Raw genomic sequence first — 17,502 nt, forward strand, 5'->3', positions numbered from 1 at the left:
TTCATAGTTTATCACATATTTTTTCTTTTTTTAAAGAATGGCTATGTTTACATGCACAAAATTTTGTCAATCCGATTGAATTTAATCCGATTGAAGGTTACGACGATCAAATCTAAACTCGAAATAAGAACTTAACAACGCCTCTGCGGACCGCATCTCTCATCGAGTTCAGGCTTTTATCTCAGGATTAAAGTCAAAGCAGAGTTGGAGAAAGATGTTCTTAAGAAGTTTTTAGATATAGGTGAAGAAAACACACTTCAAAAGTCTAAACACTATTTTATTGCTTTAAATAGCCTAATGTGTTAAAAGTACACATAAACACGGCAGAATGTACATCGCGTGACCCCAGTAACCGTACCTTAATAATGCGTGATGCCACTACCTTGCTATTGTGTGTTTCTGTGACGAGAATCATGGGATATAAGAGTTTAATATAAGACGTGAACTTGAGCATAAATGTTCTGCGCATGTGCACAATGTATTTTTGCATTTGATTGAGAAAATACTACGATTCACGCGTTTACATGCATACTTTTCTCCTGCGGATTGGATCACAGATCGAAATACACCACCTCCTTCAATACAATCCAAATTTGCATCCAATCGTCCTCAATCGTATTGATTAAGGTGTTTACATGAAGGCTTTTCAATACGATTGAGCCATCAATACGATTACAAACGGTTTATTTGGTTGCATGTAAACATACCTAATGATGATGCTTTAAAAATCTAGCAGGGCTAATTTTGCTAGTATAGTTATATAAAAATGTATTTTCTTGTAATGAAAAACTTTTCATTATTCCCATGTCACACACGCCCAGCACCGCCCCCAAATACTGGAGTAGTTTCTCAGACCCATCGATTACTTGAAATGAAAAACTTATAAAAAGGCCCATCCTAATAGTAACATTTAACAGGTAAACATATTAATAATAATATTAATAATATTAATAATAATAATAATAATAATAATAATTAAAAAAAATAAGGATAACCTAGAGCAGTGTTTCTGAACTTCAGTCCTCTGGGACCCCCTTTCACAATGTTTTATATGTCTCCATAAATAAAACATCTGATTCAACTAGGAGTGTGACGGATCGCAAAACTCATGGTTTGGATAACATTATGGTTTTTGAGGAACGGATCAGCAAAAAAAAGTGGTGGGAAAAATCTAATAAGAACAAATAAAGAAATTACAAACATTTATTAAAAAGGGGGGCGGGGGGGGGTTAAGGAGGAATCTCCCCCTCCCCTTAGAGTACCATTAATGTTGAATGGGATTTTAATGATAATTTTAGGCCCTGATCTTTGAAGGGCATAGGGATGATCATGTCTGATTGGAGCTAGACCGGACACATTCAACCACATGTGCGTTTGGCATACTTTTTGCGGTTAAATTGTTTAAAATCACTTGAGTGTTATCATTTGCAAGTCTTTGAAACACGTGCAAATGTAAAAAAAATTCCCTATTTAAATTTGCGTATTAATCCGCGATTCGCACGCAAGCCGAACCAATCAACTGCGTTCTGGTACACCACTAGATTCAACTAATCAGCCTCATCCCAAAATGTTGAAAATGTCTCTTTAATAACACACTAACAAGCTGATGTGTTGAATCAGGTGTTTTATATAAAGAGACAGAGACATTCAAAACAAACTGGGAGGGGGTCCCCAAGGACAGGAGTTGGAAAACATCTAAAATCTATAAACAAATGATGGTGGTGCTGTTGACATGTCGTTTGAGTTTAGTTGTCTACACACGAGGCCAAATTCTTGTGAAACATCTTAAAACCAATTAAGTGTCACACGAATGCTGACAGATACATTTTTACTCACCCACACCGTCGATGCAGCTCATGTGGTGAGTTTTACACAGAAAGGTAAAAGCTGACTCAAGACTATCCAACTAAATATAATACAAGACAAAGCTACATCTTGCATAGTTTACAGCTAACTACACCAAATAAATCAGCCAACAAGTAACTTACGATTCTTTGGATGGTGAAATCATAGATCTTCTTGCCGGCGTTAGCTCTGAAGAACTTCCTGTATTCCCGACGGACCTGGGAAGTAAAAGCGTTCCATCAATTACCTTTTCTTAGTTTGTGATGAAAGAAAACAGAAAGTGCACGGCACGCTGTTAGGATGGTCAAGTGGTTTGTGACAAACAGGGATCTAATACATACTGTAAGAGTAGCACACTGAACTACAGTAGCAAAGACAGGACAGAACTGATGCTGTTAATAAAAACATGTAAATGAAACCCATAGTAAACAAGTTATCTCTGCACATGAAGACTTTGGTGTCGTTAAAACCTTTCATGTCCTTAAAAGAAAAACACACAAAGACCCTAAATGTCCTAAAATACGACAAGCAACTGTATTAGCATACAGACAGCAAAAAGCAGACACACACAAAACCAACAAAAAGCATTGGCGCACTAGGGTTGGACAGTCTAATGCCTATTGTATATTAGCCTAAAACAAAGTGGAAGCTAATTTAAATGATATCCAGTGATGTGTAAACATTTCAGGAGTTTACAGGTGTCTGGGCTAAGATGACCCTAAATCCGCTCCTGACAGTATGACAAAGGAAGGTTAGTCGGTGATTTTAGCAGTCATGCTTTTTCAGTTCCAGCCCCTAGGAAGCCAAAGGTCTCTGTCTCTAAACTACCCAGTGAAAGCTTTTTAAAGCCCTGGATTATGACTCTTTCTGTTTTATAAAGTAAGACGCATATGGATGTATCTAAAGCATAAGGCTAAGGCTTTTAAAACTTTGCCTTGGCTTACACAACACTAAAGCGTGAACATACAGTAATGGACCTGTGGAAATGAAAAGAAACATGACTGAGGATGTGTTAGTACAGTGCATGCAGTTAAGGTGACACATGTTTGCATGCTTCCTACTCATCCCCGAATGACTCGGAGACGCTGTAGCTTGGGGAAAGGCTGGTTGCAAGATACCTTGAGTCCCAACCAGTAGGCCCAAATGACAGCGATAGCGTGTTTACGCCTGGCTTCTTCCTTTAAGCGTTTCAGCTCTCTACGTGCCTGTGAGAGAGGGAGGTGAGGGGGCTGAATGAATGCAGAAACAACAGATCCGGTTGAAACAGCGAAGCATTAAAAAGCAGGGTAACGCCAGATCCATGGAGAGGCACACATCACACAAAACTATTACCAGCCGGTGATGTGAATTCGAGTTTGCTGTTGGTCAAGACAGACTGACATTGTTGAAGTTTTGCTGTGGAGAGAACGTCTTCTCATTAGGTAAACAAAATATAAGCGAGATAAGGAAAAAAACTACTTGTGTGGGCGCACACCACACAGACACGCTATAAAACACAAGCCACATTAACCTAAAATAAAGCAAACGGTGGGGGGTGGGGACAGATCAGCAGTTCACAACATGCAAAGAGATGTTTACATGGGTTTGTTAATGAAATGAAATGACGTTTCTTATATAAGGGATAACACCTACGACCTCAAACACCACAAGGGACCCCTATGTATGGGCTCCCTATGTATGGACCATAGACTGTAAAAAAAAGATGGACGACGCAATGTAATTTCCTTCCGTTGTAATGAATTAAAAGCAAAAATGTCCGACCACGGGCGCTGACAAGTAACGTTAAAACAGTAATTGGGTCAGAGCCGATGGTGTAGTGAGCAGCGCTCCGACATATGGTGCAAACGCACTTCCGGCGACCCGAGTTCGAATCCCGGCTCGAGGTCCTTTTCCGATCCCATACCACTCTCTCCACACTCTACTTTGCTGTCTTCTCTCAAACTACTGTCTATCAATAAAGGCAAAAAATGCCCACCCCCCCAAAAAAACGTTAATTGGGAGCCAGGGCATGCGCAGAAGGAATCGTCAGTGGAGCCAGAGGCGGAGCCGCGGTATCAAACTTCCACCCAAACCCTTGCGCACCCAATTCGACCAAGCCCTTTTAACGTCTCATTTGACTGGCTTTGATAAAATAAGGTAAGTTAACTACAACTCTTTTTTTACTGTGTGAAGTAACACAGATGTCGAAAATGAATAGTTTTATCTTCAATCGTCCCTTGACGCTCCGAGAGTCCGCTCAGAGAAGCTGTCAATCATAACGATCTACAGCATCAAATGACTAGCTTAAATAAAACTTATCACAAAAATCACAAAACACTTGAACATATATCAGCGTGATAAAAACTACCTTAAAGGAACAAAACCATCTTCTGAAAATTTTTATTGGAAGTGTAAATAATTTTTTATGACTTGTCCTGCAGCCAGCCACCAGGGGGCGATCAACCGCAGCAGTCAACCGCAATGCACACTAGCGACATCTATTGGACTTTGACCACATTGCATTAAATTAATTAATCATAATTCAAAGACAATTTTTCAAATATTTATAAACCGCTTCGTGGGCCAAATGAAAGTACTCGTTGGGCCAGATGTGGCCAGCGAGCCATAGTCTGCCCACCCCTGCCTTAAGCCCGGGATACACTGCGCGATTATTGGCTGTCCCAGACGTAAGATTGCCATCGTGAAAGAATTATCGGGATTTCCCCGGTCTTTAGTCCAAAGATAGCCTACGATAGTTTTCTGACAGTGTCCGAAATTCTGCATGATTACCGCACAGTGTGTTTGCTGCTACGACCTGCGTACTGGTATTAGTTTACCACGAGCACATGCTGGTGACTTTGCGCTAACGTGTGACGCAGCCGCCAAAGCTTCCGTGTCATCATTGTACGGTCTACATGCCTGTCGTACCAGAGTTTAAACGATCCATGTCGCATAGTAATGAGTAATAAGGTAATGATCTTATAGAAGGGGAAAATTCCTGCAGTTTTTCCCAGTTTATTCTGGGCTTTAGGGGAACTGGAAATATCAAGAACTGGACTAGTTCTGAATCCACAACTCCAGTTTGGTAATTATTCCAATAACAAGATTTTTCCAAATCTGGAAAAGTACCAAAAATGTATCCTAAAATTAATATGTTACAGCACATAGCATAGTATATTTGTATATATAGGTATTTGATTTACAATACAAACAGTACTGCCTCTTTCTTTAACTACACAATTGTCATATTATTAACCAGTCAAAAACTTGGAGACTGAGATATTTATTGGGTAACCAATCTGACTGATTGAATGAGAGGCTATATGTCATGCGATCACCCCTTTGCGAGTTGTTTTATCTCATTCATTTGAAAGAAGGGAATCGTATGGTTTTAAATACAAACTGGTTCTTGAACTCCAGCAATAAGGCATTGGTCAAAAACGTTTAGAGAGCTTAGTATGGACAGAGATGGCAGACTGCTGTTTGGTCCTCTAGATGAGCATAAATCCATCGGCAATCAGAGATAAGAGGCTTAAGAGATCATATTTTCAGTTCTGCCCTTAATGCAGCTTCCTCTGCTCCCCTCCTTCCAGTTCATTTTATGTCAATGGAATGTGAATGTTGCATACATGATGGATGGGATGAGCTCGGAAAAGATGGGTCAATGTCTTGTCCATCTTTGGTACATATGGAGTGTGAGACTGGTTAGGCGGGATGATGAGATACCAGTAACACAATAGCAAATACCTTGTTTCCTTGCCAGTAAGCCCATATGACAGACACGGCCTGTTTACTGCGAGCTTCATTCTTTAAGCACCGCAGTTCTCTTCGGGCCTGTACGGTGTGACCGTTTTTAAAGATAATAAAAGACGAGAGTGGGAAAGTGTTAAAACAGACCAAAAAAATGATGAAAAAACAGGACACATGAAACAGCCGCATGACCAGCGTGGACAGACATCACTTTGTAAAAACAAACGTGGGTCATTAAATAAAAACAGACTTGGAATTTGGGGTATTTGATGTCTGCATTAGGTATTAAGTAAAATGTCTAATCAGTGAATGAAGAAAAAATTCTGTAATCAGGAAATAAAAAGTTAAAAATTAAGTCATTGTAAGCTAGCAATAGATTGATGAAATTCTCTCATGTGACCATGTTGTACTTTTCTTCCTGTTATTCCAATTAAAATACCAAGGAGGTCAATTAAAAGGCACAATATGTAATTTTCGTGGCTAAGGGTCAATATACAAAAACAAAATTTCAGTTTGATGACGCTATGAAAAAATGTGGATTGATGGGAATTCACTGCCGACTGGAAGTCAGTCTGACAGGACATAAAAAATCATCATGATGTAATGAACTGGATTTATATCCGCTATGTTTTAATGTAAGCCAACAGAGTGGCTTGATAGAAACAACAACAGAGTGGCGTGCTAGACGCTACAATACTATTTTTACATACGGTGCAGTGCAGATCGATTGATATATGACATCTCAAAAGAGCGACAAGATCTGCATCACAATACTACGATGTCATACACAGATTGGTCTGCAGCAAAAAACGAGGATAATGCGAAAATGACATTATTGACCAGCGACCCTATGAAAAGGAAAATCAAATTCTTTGAATTCAAACATTGTAAAAACATTTGGAATTATGTAAGTACACATGTACACAAAATATATAATACTGTGCTAGTAGTTTTGGGATATTTTGATGCAAAAATCTTACATATTGTATATACATGTATACTTATTTTGGAAAAAAAGCAGTCAACCTAAAGCAATTCCCAAGTTTTATAGTTTCCTTGAAAACAAATTGATAGTAGAACAAATAAACAAATACCTAAAAAGACAGTATCCACTGTGTTCTTAAGAGTAAAACTAGGGATGCGCGATAACCTGCATGCGATATCATGCACATCTCGCCAGCAAAGCCGGTTCCCTGACTAGAAGCAAATCCCCATCAGCTACCCCCAGACGGAGCGGCATTTACCACACAAAGCTGTAGTTCATTGACAATCGGGGCCATATCACCTACGTCTGCAATACTTAATGCGAATTTACCCCGCTTGTCACTAACTAAAGCCGCATTCCAGACAGGTTTTTGAGCCCGTAAATTACGACTTCAAACCACGACTCACGACTTTGTAGCTTTCCAGGCAACTCACGGCAAACTAACTGAGCGCATGGAATTTACATCACCTTAACATATGTCCATGCGGCAATATACTTTCACGACATACTTATTGTTTTAGACACATAACATTGTAATGCATAATCGTGTGTATTACATACTATTATTATATTATTATTAATTTGACTGCAACATTATATTGTCCTAAAGTGTATTCCCACCGTGTACCACTTGCAGAAACACTGCATCCGTGGGGGCCGCCATTGTTGTTTTGTATGGTTTCGCGGGCTATGTGACATCAGAGCTCGGAACTGGGAGTACATCGATCTAGTACGAGTTCACAGGTGAAAGGTCACGGGTTTGACTGCCGTTCCAGTACACTTTCAAGGGTAGAAGGTTGGAAAAACACAGGTTGCCTGGAACGCGGCATAAGGCCTTGTGTAGTAAATGCCGCTCCATCTGAATAGCAGGTGACGGTGATCCACTACCAATCAAGAAACCGGCCCCACCCACGAGATGCGCATGACAATCACATGCAAATTATCGCACATCCCTAAGTTAAACAATATGTAGTATGAGTAATACATTTACAGTTATACATATGGCAGATGCTTTTTACCAAAGGAACTACATTGCATTTAATCTATACAATTAACCAGTGTGTTCTCTGGACATTTAATCCATCAGTTGAGCTACAGGAACACTTCTGTATGAAGTTATACATTAAATAGCATCTAAAAAAAGTTAGTTCTAAGACAGAAAGACTGATGCATGCACTCGAAACACTACAGACAGCTTGGAAATCGGTCTTAAAATCTGCTTAATGTCAGCAAGCACAAGTTGTTAGTATTTCCCCATTACTTTTCCTAAGACATTGCCTACAAGATGATAATTAGTCACACACAAAAGGGCTTTTCACACTTAAGATAGTTAACCCCGGGTTAAATGGAATCATGGGTTATCGGTTTCAACTTTTACAGTGTATATACACTTCACCAGGGCTTAAGGAAAATAAGAAATATTCCTGGGTATTCATGATCTGACGTTTTGGGAAAGCTGCACCTATTTAATTGTTAAAACAACATACTGTACATTTTCCTAGCTCCAGATATCCCCGTCTTCCTGAAACGCACTGATTTTGTACAAAACTCATTGATTTGAAAAGCGCTGTGTCCCTGATTGGCCGGCTAATCTGTACGTTGTGATTGACGTCAGAGGTATTCAGGCCAGTCGGAAATGTGCCGCTCCTTACCATGTTTGAAAGATTCGAGACAATAAGTAGGATTTACCCCCATCTAGTGGTGAAATTGTATTTTGCATTCAAACGAAAAGTGCTCTCTAGCGCCTCGCTTTTCCAAACGCGTGTTGCAACTACGGTAGCCGTTATGCTAACCCTGTGTCAGGCCATGGGTTTCCTAACCCCTGGTAAAGTGCAGTGATAATCCCACTTCTAAATTACAAAATGTCAAATGCTCCTTAACATGAGGACAGTGTGAAAAGCCCTAAGAAGGATTTCATTCTCAGCTTAGGCGAGGCGAGAAGATGGGAGGTAACTACGTTTTGCAGGCTCATTAAATACCTTAGTTCCCAGCCAGGCTGCCCAAATGACAGACACGGCGTGTTTATTCTGCGCCTCCTCCTTGAGACGCCGCAATTCCCGACGAGCCTGCAGAAGTTAGCCAAGAAGGACCATGGTGTAGGCAGAGACAGGACAGCAAAGGTGTGATTAAAGAAGCAGATTCAAAAGCAGATGTGAATTTAGCATTTGTGAGCGAATAGAAAGCCAAAGCAGTGTTGAAGGTTCACTGTAAAATTAACCTCACAATTAAAACTCGCCCTTTTTCTGAATGTCTACTTTCTCTGTACAGTAATGAGTTTAAGAGAAACTGGGTTCAGTACCTGAGTTCCATGCCAGTAGGCTGAAATGGTCGTAACAGCCTCTTCGCAACGCTTCTTATATTTTAGCTCGCGCAGAATCTTCCGGGCCTAAGAAAATGGCCACAGTTACAGTAAGCAAGGACATTTGCTACAGTTGTGCAAATGTTTGGTGAATTTGCCTCTATGTGTGGTAATGGCATGTGCAATAAAAACCCACCTTCCATCCTCTGATGAAAGACTGAACCACTAAGGCAGAGCATCTGATTTTCTGGTACTTCTTTTGTTGCTACAATCAAAAAATAATCAACAATCTTGAGTTCTTAAAAAGCAATGAAGCATGTTGAAAATATGAAAATTTTAATGAAGTCAAAATCGGGATGTATGGTTTAAAGGAACACTCCACTTTCTTATGCTAATTTTCCAGCTCCTCTAGAGTTAAACATTTAATTTTTACAGTTTTGAAATCATTCATCTGATCTCCGGGTTTGGTGATATTTAGCATAGCGTAGCATAATCCATTGAATCTGATTAGACCATTAGCATTCGCAATAATATTACAAAAATAGTCCCCAGCTAGGTAGCTTTCAATGGTACATCAGCAAAGTCCTTGATTATTACGCCAGAATGAGAGTATAGTTCCTACCCATATCGGCCTAGAAAATCGCAGCTTTTAAGTACACAACTCTTTAGTTATTTTTTTGCGCGATGCTAATGATCAGATTCAATGAATTATGCTAAGCTATGCTAAAAGTGGTACCGCTAGACCAGGAGATCGTATGAAATATTCCAAAACAGTTAAACTCAAATGTTTAACTCAACGGAAATTGGAAAATGAGCCCATTTTTTTTTCAAATGGATGGTTCCTTTAAGTTTCAGGACAGTGTTATAAAAATATAGTTGGTAGGCGTAATAAATGTAGCTCACCGCATATCTTCGGTACCAGGCGGCCACCACCACCTGGCTCTTTTTTAACAGAAGAAACTGACGGCGGGATTTCCAGCCACGAAAGATCTTCTGGATGAGAGTGGCCAGGTCCTCTAGACACTGCCTCCGCTTTTCTTCCAAGAAAAAGAGCTGAAAAATGTGTTGCAAAAATATAAAACAATATTGTTTCGAGATAATTTAATCATACATGTAGGCTTTGTTTACACAGACAGCAAAAATACACTTGTTTTGTATTTTAAACAGCCCAACAAAAAGCACATTAATTTTGTAAGCTATTTGATTTGTATAAACTCAAACCATAGTCACACTGTAAAAGTATAGGGAAACAAGCCAAATGTGCTGGCAATTCTTATGCTGCGTTTACAGCAGCCGCGTTTGAGGCGTCAAAATCGTGTCTACTGTGGCTAGTTTGCTGCTTGAACAGTTTGAGTTCATACTTGCTTCATTCTCGTGTGAATTCTAGTCATCGAGACATTCACACAAGAAGTCATGTCATGGGAGGGGCTTCTGCGACTCCGCTCACTTTCTGTAATTACGTCATTACTAAAGCAAGCTCCTGATTGGTAAACGCGGCCTGTTTTTCTGCCAAATTTTTCAATTCGCGCATTTGCAGTGGAAATGCTCAATTCGCGCCAGTCACGTGAACTAGACGCGCGAATGAGGTGAAAACGCGTCTACCGCGCAGCGCTACACGCATCATTTGCACTGTGAGACCTCCAGACGCATGTCAACGCGTCTTCAAATTGACTTAACATTGAAATCACTCGCACTTGACGCCTCTAACGCGGCTGGTGTAAACGCAGCATTATAAGGACAACTTACAATTCCAGCAAAACAAATGTACGAAAGAATTTCCGCGTTAAGAGTAAACACTTCCCTGCCGATGACTAGTTTTTCCGGCAAACTGTATTTCCGCTATTATCCACCAAGTGGTGCCCTTACCCAACTTATAAAACACAGAAGCATCCACTGATCCAAAACAGACAGTAAAGAACTCTGTGTTTTGAGGATAGCTCTGAATCTGAGCTCTATTAAAAGTCCTTCACAAAAATGCAATTATCTCAGCTTTTTATCTTTTATCTGCAATTATCTTTTTGCTCAAAATTCTGTACTTTTGAAGAAACCTACCCATATTTGAGAGTTGATAAAAAGAGAACACATTTTTTGTTTAAAAGCAGAGGGTCTGTTGTTTCATTTTGATAAACATGTTTATATATTTAAAAGAAGAACATTTTCTGAAAGTCATTAAACTTTTGTGAAAATTATAAAAAAAAATGCTGCCACTGGCTGGCAACTTTTTTTAAAAAACGCTGGTGGGGGAAAGAGTTAATAGTTGGTATTGAGCAGCCACATAAGACCAAACCCAAAAGACTATATGGGTGATTTTCACGAAACCATTGAAACACCACGGCACTAATGATTTTAGCTTTAAAATGTGTAATATAGTAACATTAAAAAGCATCAGAATTAACACAATACTGTGTTCTACCTTGCACAATGTGTGATTTCAACATAAGAATTTATAATTGGAAATTTTATCTCATTTTCTGCTGAAATTCTCATTACCGCAATGTGTCCGGCTGTGTTTGAACATGCGTTATGTTGTCATTTAATCAAACACAAAAATATATATATAAAAAAATGGATGTTTTGCTAGACTACTTTAGATGACAGAAAAAATATTTACTGAATATTCATGTATAATAATAATGAAGAAAAATTAGGAAAATGATGTGTCCATGCCTGATGTTCTCATCCTTTTTGAGAACAGTTTAAGCACACATACAGAATTTTAATAAAGTTTGATTTTGAGTGACCAAGCACACCAGTTACTTCATGATGGCTACCAGGTAAGATCATTTTTTTTACAGTTAATTTGAAATATTGTCTTGTCAGAATGCTTACACGACATTTTGATTATCATTACCGCAACAGATGCTTATTAAATGTTCATTTAATTAATAGAAGCATAATACTTTGATTTTAAATGCATGTGCAGAATCTCCAAATTATGTTCTTTCAGGTTTGTCATGTCATTTTGAAAATATGTCAGTGTTGATGTTTTCTGACTGTTGCGGTAATGAGATTTTTTAGGACAAATTTTTTTAATTATGTTACAAAAAGTGTTAAATGATAAGTAAAAGTTTTTTAAATTAATGTTCCCATTTACTCCAGACTTTGTTTTTTAATGTCTGGTGGGAAAAAAAGTAAATTTAAGCAATTTTTACATTTTCATGCTTGACATTTTTAAAACCAAGTTTTCGTGAGAATCACCCATATAGTAAGCTATACTTTTGCTCTTTTCCACAGAAGAACCTTTGCTGTTACCACCACAGACAAGATTTTCTCCAGCTGGCCCCTAAACCTGCTTGTTTTAAACCAGACACCAGTAGAGTCAGAGACTGGGGGGTGGAAGTTACAGTTACCGACGGTTCAATAAAATCAACACAGGTCCACACAGCGGTTCCAGGCCCCAAACATTACTTGATAATGACTAGGGCCGAGACCGCACTGGATCTACAGTAGGAAGAGGTCTGAACATATTGCATGAACTGATCTTTAACTCCATAGGGCATCCCAAGATAAAAGATAATGCTGGAGGAATGGACATAGATAAGATAAATGCTCTGTTAGAGCTGTGACTGATGCTGAAGCTTTAATGTAGCACAGAGGTAGATATGCTTCTCTGGTATTTCTCAGCTAATGTCTGTTTTCCCATGTTAACTGATAAACACTAAAGGGGGGTCAGGGGATAAGTGAAACCATGTGTGTCACTGCCTATTTGCATTTCATTCCTTCGTGAAGTCTAAAGAAACTTCCTGTTTGGGAAAAATGGGACGTTATACGTAACACTACTACAATAACTTCTATAACAAGTACATGACTTCTGCTATTAATGGACATGATCATTTTTATACAATACCAAATTAAATCATTCTGCTAAATCAGCAAGGTGTTAAAATGTAAAAATAAATAAAATAAATAAAATTATCCTAAAATTGCTTTTGGTTTTCATTCAATTTAGTAAAAAAAGCTTTTCGCATATACGATATTAACGTATATTTTACAAAAGAAAATACACTATCATGCCATTACACATATTGGTTCTTACTGTGTGATGTTACCCCAAGCATCAATGCCTAAAGAATTTCAAGAGTTTTCTTTCGAGAGCAGTCACTTAACACTGCGTCAAGAGCTGATGCTTTGGGGGACTCCGCCTTCTTCCAATCCTGAATTCTTATTGAATAACAGCAGTGGGAAAAACTGGCCAATGTCGTTTTAGTATTCAAATCTTATGCAAATACTGACAGGCTTCCCTGGCAGTATATAATGCGCTGCATCACAACATTGCCTCAGAATCTTTTCCTTCACGTTGATATCCTGAAACTTCACCATAGAACGGAACAGAAGTATTCCAGCGAGTGATTAACGAGTGAATAACAAGTATGTTGAATATTGCTCTTCCTGGGAGATTCTTGGTGCGGTCCCAGAGGATCGTTGCCCCACCACTCAGTTGCCAGCGTGCCGCTGGTGCGACTGTCGGTATCCCAGGTTAGCAAGCTCGTTGCCCGGGGCTCTGGTGGGTCCACAAAAGTACCTGCCATATACAAGCGTAGCGCTTCAACTGCTTCCCAAAAATGAGCTTATACAACCACTGCGTGCCCCTGTCTTCTCACACAAAAGAAGACTCCATACCTTGGTGTCTGCCTTAGGGGCGGTTGACATTTCATGTCTAAAACCGCGCGGAAAACGCGACCGTTGGTTGGTTCTTGTCACATGACCTGCGGTGCGCTTGCGGCATTCTGAAAAGTAAAAATGTTTTTAACTCAATGTGGTGTGGATGCGCTGGAAAAAACGAGCGTGTCGCTTCCGTTATGAGCGTGCGCCTACATTTGAAATAACGAACTTGAGTGCACAAAAGACGCAAAATGTGAATCGACCCTTAAACAAACACAGCGCGCTTCGGCCACTTTTCGCACATGAAGAGACCCCACCCCCTGGTGTCAGTCTTGCATAAACGCAACTTCAATGCTTCTCTCATGAAAGCTTTGGCCATTCCTCACATGAGCACACTCCCCTTTATATGTTTTGCCTTATATTAGCGTGATGCACTTCGGCCACATGAGCAGGCCCCATTCAATATGGCAGCTTGCTCTGGCCCTTAATAGCGCTTTATGTGTCTTTGTTTCCACCAGGTTGTTGAATGGATTTTCTCTTTCTGTTTTTTCTGTCACTGCCTCATGGCTATATGCTTGTAGCATGTTATGTTTTGTTTTGCATCAATCACAGCGGCTCACAGAAACGTGTGTTAACTGCTTTATCACAGCCTCTTTAGAGCAATATTAACTCTTTCCCTCCCATGGACGAGTTAACTCGTCAATTAACAGAAAACGCTTCCTTGCCAATGACAAGTTTTTCCGGCATTCCATATTTCCGCTGTTATCCACCAGGAGCGGCTCTTACCCAACTTATAAAATAGAAGCATCCACTGATTCAAAAACAGTAAAAACTCTGTGTAAGTTTTAAGGATTGCTCTGAATTTGATCTCTATCAAAAGTCCTTCACAAAAATGCAATTATCTCAGCTTTTTGATCAAAATTTTATATTTTTGAAGAAACCTTTCCAAATTTGAGAGGTCATAAAAAGAGAACAAATGAAGGTAGGATGAAAAATGTTTTTTTGTTTGTTTTAAAGCAGAGGGTCTGGTCTTACATTTTATATATTGTATGTTTACATTTTTAAAGAAACTTTTCTTAAAGGCATTAAAATTTTGTGAAAATCCTAAAAAATGCTGGTCCTGGCCGGGAATTATTTTTAAAAATGCTGACAGGGAAAGAGTTAAAAGACAAAAAAATGTTTAGGATCCTTATAATAAAAAGACAAATATCTTATGAGCAAATCTGTACCTCAGTATCGCCACGTTATTTTCAATTGTTTATCATATTGAAAGTGCAGTCTACAGAATGAGGCTTAATGATCTTTAAGGTTCAAGATAATTTTATTACTCATTACTTTACAACTTATTATCACCAACTCACCGTTCTGGGATTCCTGATGAAGATCTTGGAACGTCCATATGCAAACTCCTCCACAGGCACCTGTAAGTCTGTCAGGAGAACCTCAACGCCATCCCTGATAAGACACGTCATTCAAATATAGCACATTAGGTGTGGTTGAGAGGTTTGACACACCACTTGTAAACATTTATTCATTTTATTTCTAATTTAATACAGATCTTTAAATTATTTTTTACCATACCTATAGCAAAAACTACTTTTTACTGTCCTATACTAAAAAGTGATTAAAATATAGAATTTAAACCTTTTGTAAGTATTTAATATGTCCTTTTTGTAATAACACTATATACTGACTAACATGAGATAAACAACAGTGTCTGAGTGATGTGAATGAAAAGTGGAAAGACAACACACCAGTAATAACACACAACATACAACAAAAGGACTGAATGTGAAAGCAACTATCAGTTGGTTTAGTAAAATGATTCATTGTCCAGAAATGACAGTCATTGAAGGCCAATTTTGTCACAGCACGTTTGCCATCAGATACAAGTAAATATTTTCAGAAAACAGCAGTCCACTTTTCCGTAACTCAAGAGATGTTACTGTTAGTGTTAAACCAACAAGGCATGAAAAAAGGCAAGATACAGCATGTTTAAATATCTACAAACGTCAGCCACTAAACATACTGTACGACATCTCAAACGTGATGACATCATCTAAACAACATGTTGCCTTCAGTTCAGATCTTTAAAACAAAATCAAAAGAGCTCTGCAATTGTATTTGACAAAGGTAATTTTAGTAGCTGCTTATCATGTGTGGTCTTACCTGGCTTGACCCCTCCAGTGGGGCCAGGTCTGTTTACAGAGCATCTTGTAGCGCTCCAGACAGGGTTCATACGCTTGGCGAAATGCATAACCAGCCCTTCTCACACGTACATTCTCCATTAAACCCAAGTAGCGCACCTGATGACACACTAGTGAGTCTGTGAAAATGTGGGCTGCTTTCTTGTCATTGGGTTTGATACACCTGAGGAACAAGAACATTATAAAATTAAATTGCCTGATATTGTATAAATCACACAAGAGCATAAGCCTTCAAGATTATATTATATTTTATGACTAAGATATACTATATTACTTAAATAAACTGAGAAACATTTGATATCAAATTTTTAGGGTATCAAAGCTAGGCAAGCTAGTTTAAGAAAGAAAAAAATACTGTATACAGTATGTTAAAGGAATAGTCAATTTTCTTAAAAGAAAAATCCAGATAATTTACTCACCACCATGTCATCCAAAATGTTGATGTCTTTCTTTGTTCAGTCGAGAAGGAATTATATTTTTTGAGGAAAACGTTGCAGGATTTTTCTCATTTTAATGGACTTTAATAGAGCCCAACACTTAATACTTAACTCAACACTTAACAGAGTTTCAAAGGACTACAAACAATCCCAAACGAGGCATAAGTGTCTTATCTAGCAAAATGATTGTAATTTTTGACAAGAAAAATAAAAAATATGCACTTTTAAAGCACAACTTCTCGTCTAGATCCGGTCGTGATGCGCCAGCGTGACCTCACGCAATACATCATGACATCAAGAGGTCACAGAAGACGAACGCGAAACTCCGCCCCATTGTTTACAAGTGTGTTGAAAGAGGACCGTTCTGATGTTGTTGTATGTCAACTGATACTAATTAATGTCTTTGTGTCAGTTTATTGTTTACAATGGTCCGGAAATGTGCGTTTCATATATGTAACACGTGACCTCCCTACGTCACTACGCAATTACGTTAGGTCGCGCTGGACCGGATCTAGACGAGATGTTGTGGTTTAAAAGTGGATATTTTTTTATTTTTCTTGTCAAAAATAACAATTGTTTTGCTAGATAAGACCCTTATGCCTCGTTTGGGATCGTTTAGAGTCCTTCGAAGTTGAAAAAAACTGTTACGTGTTGAGTTAAGTGTTAAGTGTTGGGGTCCATTAAAATGAGAAAAATCCTGCAACGTTTTCCTCAAAAAACATAATTTCTTCTCGACTGAACAAAGAAAGACATCATTTTGGATGACATGGTGGTGAGTAAATTATCTGGATTTTTTTTTAAGAAAATGGACTATTCCTTTAAGTAAAAAAATAAGTTGTGATTTTATAAATATGAATACTATTGGTCAATATTTGTATTTTTAGTTTTTACGAGCATTATTATTTAATAACAATGGTAACACTTCTTAAAGGGGAAATTCTTTTTTTTAAGATGTCAAATAAATCTTTGGTGTCTCTAGAGGACATATGAGAAGTTTTAGCTCAAAATATCATATAGATAATTTATTAAAGCATGTTAAAGTCACTTAGGTGTGAGCAAACATGTGCCATTTTTGGGTGTGTCTTTTAAAATGCAAATGAGCTGATCTTTCAGTAAATAGCAGTGCTGTGGTTGGATAGTGCAGACTAGTTTCAATGACCTATTTTTAAACATGCTTGCAGAGAATGGTTTACCCAAACTAAGTTACTGGGTTGATCTTTTTAGGTTGATAGAAGTACTGGAGACCCAATTATAGCACTTAAACATGGAAAAAGTCAGATTTTCATGATATGTCCCCTTTACTTCATTCTACCAAGTATTAACATTACATAATTTAAAACGCAAAGCATGAAAGAATGAGTTGTTGTAAACTGTCAAGTAGTTTTTCTACCAACTACT

General features: G+C 38.4%; 1 protein-coding gene across 6 annotated transcripts in view; it reads right to left on the minus strand.

The window, feature by feature from the left end:
- Window positions 1–17,502, minus strand: part of myo1b (myosin IB) — a 130,229-nt gene that overhangs the window by 5,385 nt on the left and 107,342 nt on the right. The window contains exons 18-26 of one of the 6 annotated variants that reach the window (XM_073854908.1): window positions 15,630–15,830; window positions 14,822–14,915; window positions 9,762–9,911; window positions 9,055–9,123; window positions 8,859–8,945; window positions 8,539–8,625; window positions 5,572–5,658; window positions 2,964–3,050; window positions 1,989–2,063 (exon numbers count right to left, since the gene is read on the minus strand). In XM_073854908.1, coding sequence (XP_073711009.1) covers window positions 1,989–2,063; window positions 2,964–3,050; window positions 5,572–5,658; window positions 8,539–8,625; window positions 8,859–8,945; window positions 9,055–9,123; window positions 9,762–9,911; window positions 14,822–14,915; window positions 15,630–15,830 — 937 coding nt within the window. The remainder of the gene's footprint in view (window positions 1–1,988; window positions 2,064–2,963; window positions 3,051–5,571; window positions 5,659–8,538; window positions 8,626–8,858; window positions 8,946–9,054; window positions 9,124–9,761; window positions 9,912–14,821; window positions 14,916–15,629; window positions 15,831–17,502) is intronic. The other 5 variants (XM_073854910.1, XM_073854909.1, XM_073854912.1 and 2 more) reach the window with 5 other exon arrangements.

Source organism: Misgurnus anguillicaudatus, chromosome 17 (assembly GCF_027580225.2).
Source record: "Misgurnus anguillicaudatus chromosome 17, ASM2758022v2, whole genome shotgun sequence".
NCBI classification, from domain to species: domain Eukaryota; kingdom Metazoa; phylum Chordata; class Actinopteri; order Cypriniformes; family Cobitidae; genus Misgurnus; species Misgurnus anguillicaudatus.